Source organism: Habropoda laboriosa, unplaced genomic scaffold (genome assembly GCF_001263275.1).
Source record: "Habropoda laboriosa isolate 0110345459 unplaced genomic scaffold, ASM126327v1 scaffold42, whole genome shotgun sequence".
Taxonomy (NCBI): Eukaryota; Metazoa; Arthropoda; class Insecta; order Hymenoptera; family Apidae; genus Habropoda; species Habropoda laboriosa.
Genome location: NW_017100181.1, coordinates 1,983,226 through 1,985,685, shown reverse-complemented (window position 1 = coordinate 1,985,685; position 2,460 = coordinate 1,983,226). Strand labels below are relative to the sequence as shown.

The 2,460-nt window shown below is 39.1% G+C and overlaps 1 protein-coding gene across 1 annotated transcript in view; it reads right to left on the bottom strand.

Annotated features, from left to right (window-relative positions):
- Positions 1 to 2,460, bottom strand: part of LOC108579047 (midasin-like) — a 143,609-nt gene that overhangs the window by 10,964 nt on the left and 130,185 nt on the right. Inside the window, 2 exon segments of the mRNA XM_017942476.1 lie at positions 352 to 367; positions 642 to 1,115. Of these exon segments, the coding sequence (XP_017797965.1) occupies positions 352 to 367; positions 642 to 1,115 (490 nt within the window).

The window sequence follows — 2,460 nt, the reverse complement described above, 5'->3', positions numbered from 1 at the left end:
TAGAATATTATATAAAAATATAGTCAAATATATATTATTACGTTTGCATATTTCACTTTTTAAACAATTCAGAGAATTTGAAGAAAGCTTTAAAAAAATTATCACACCAGCAAATGGTTAGTATAAAGTGAAAAATGATAATTTGAACATTTCAATATTGCAAACTCATATTTTATTCTTTTGTAAATTCAGAGTCGCGAAGTTAATATAAAATGCCGAATAATAAAGTGAAAACATTAGAATTGTTTCTTTACACATTTCTCAATTTTGCAATCTCAGAAGAATTTATATTAAAAATTACGTAAACAGTTTGCGTTACAAATGACATAACGAGTAAATTTGGGAACGAACACTGTAGAATTTCGACCTGTTTAAGTACATGTGACACTTTAACCCTTTGCAATTGAGTGAGAAGCGGCATTAAACAATCGTCACTTGGTGAATAATTAATCGAGACAGAGTAGCGGATCTATAGATCTCCATAAATTTCTTCACCATGGTGAAACAGAGATATAGAGTATAGTTTATTTCTTCGTTAGTTTGAAAAAATTTGGAAGAAGATCCGATTCACAACTTTCCTTACAGCAAAATCACCTCCGAGTGCAAAGGGTTAAAATTCCCATTTGTCATTGTCTCCTCACCTCAGCTTCTCCACTGCATACTTCAAAAGAAATCCCTGCTGTCTGATCACCGCTAGCCTCGCGTTCCTCCGGAGATCGCACATTCTCAAGGTTATGGCGTTGAGATCGTAAAGAACCTCAGCTCCTCCCTCGTTCTCCGCATACTCTGACAAAATTTCCTCGATCTTCCTTGATGCTTCCTTTCTCGATCTCCAGTCGAACGTCCCGCAAAGTTCACGATAAGAGTTCCTTAACGATCTTTCGAAAGTGAATCCCTTCAACATTTGCTGACTGGTGAACGACGCCACTTGCAGCATCTCGTTCAATTTGTACTGTTTGTCGTACAAGCTTTCGTGGATTTTTTCGATCAGTTTTTGATGATCTACACTTCTTATCCCACAACTGTTCAACAAAGACGCTACGTCTAATGGATTGCACGGGAGGACGTGGTGCGGGGTTGGTATGCTGATTTCTACACCCCTGTTTCGCATGGCTCTAGAGCAAGAAAGAGGAAAAAAAGAAAGTTTTTTTTAACTACCTCGGTAGTTTTGACGAAAAATAAACAATCGGGGCCGCGTTTGTACATTTGGAGGCCCCTAGGTCCTCTAAAAGAACGAATCTATTTCAGTTAATGAAATTCGTACACGTTTGTTTTAAAGTTTATTGAAAATAAAAGTCGACGTTTTTGTGAAAATTCATTTTAATAGATTATATTTGTAGTATCGGGGCCTCCATGCCCAAATAGGAAACCTCGAAGGGACAATAGAGAGGGAGTGGTTGGCGTAGCGCGCAAAGCCTCGGCTTGCTGAGCCGAAGGTCTCGGGTTCGATTCCCGTTTGGGTCCCTCAATATTTTTCCGTCGTCGGTTCCTACAAATGGGGGCTCGTTCGGGATGGAGGCATCTACGGCTGCACGAAGCCAGGAGATGTGCGATGAAAACATGTCGAGGGTTGCACGTCTCCCAAAAATGCGTTGTTTCGGCTGTGTGCCACTGTGTGGGGGAGTGTGCCCGAAAGTGTCGAGTTGTGTTGCACTGAGGACATTCGAGGGCGAATATCAGTTGAGGATGGCCGAGTGTAGTATCGGGGCCTCCATGCCCAAATAGGAAACCTCGAAGGGACAATAGAGAGGGAGTGGTTGGCGTAGTGCGCAAAGCCTCGGCTTGCTGAGCCGAAGGTCTCGGGTTCGATTCCTGTTGGATCCCTCAATATTTTTCCGTCGTCGGTTCCTACATATTTGTCTGTAGAAATTCCCGTCGATTTCGACCTATTGACGAATTGCGGACCCTCGTAAGTTTCGCGTTTCTCCGTTTTCCAAGGCTTCTTGTTTTTATATTACGAATTTAATGTTTGAGAATAAGTATTTTATCTTGCAACTATAGCCAGGCTGTTTTTTATATTGTTGTCTGTGAGGAGTAAGGTTTTAAATAATGTGGCCTTATAGAGAGCGAGGCTCTAGCTTGCGCCTTATGTAAATGCGGCCCTAAGTAGAATAGATTATTCTTTTATGAGTACAAATTAATTATAAATTCAAATATGTTGCTTCCTTTGTGACTGCAGAATAAATTTCAAATTCTATAGAAGCTTTCCTCCAAATAAATCTGTACCCAAAGGTTTAATAGTATTTTTACATAAGAATGTCTGTTTTTTATACTTGTTACTGCAAATGATAGAAAAGATAAAGAAATTTAATTTCTCAGCAAAGTCAAATAGTAATACTCTTCGAAGAAGTTCTGTTGTACGATAGGAATTGTGTGAAATAGTAAAATCTTTAAAAGATATGTTTTTTTCTCGAGAAAAAAGAATCAATGAAAATCCTACAAGAAAACTCGCTGTAATTT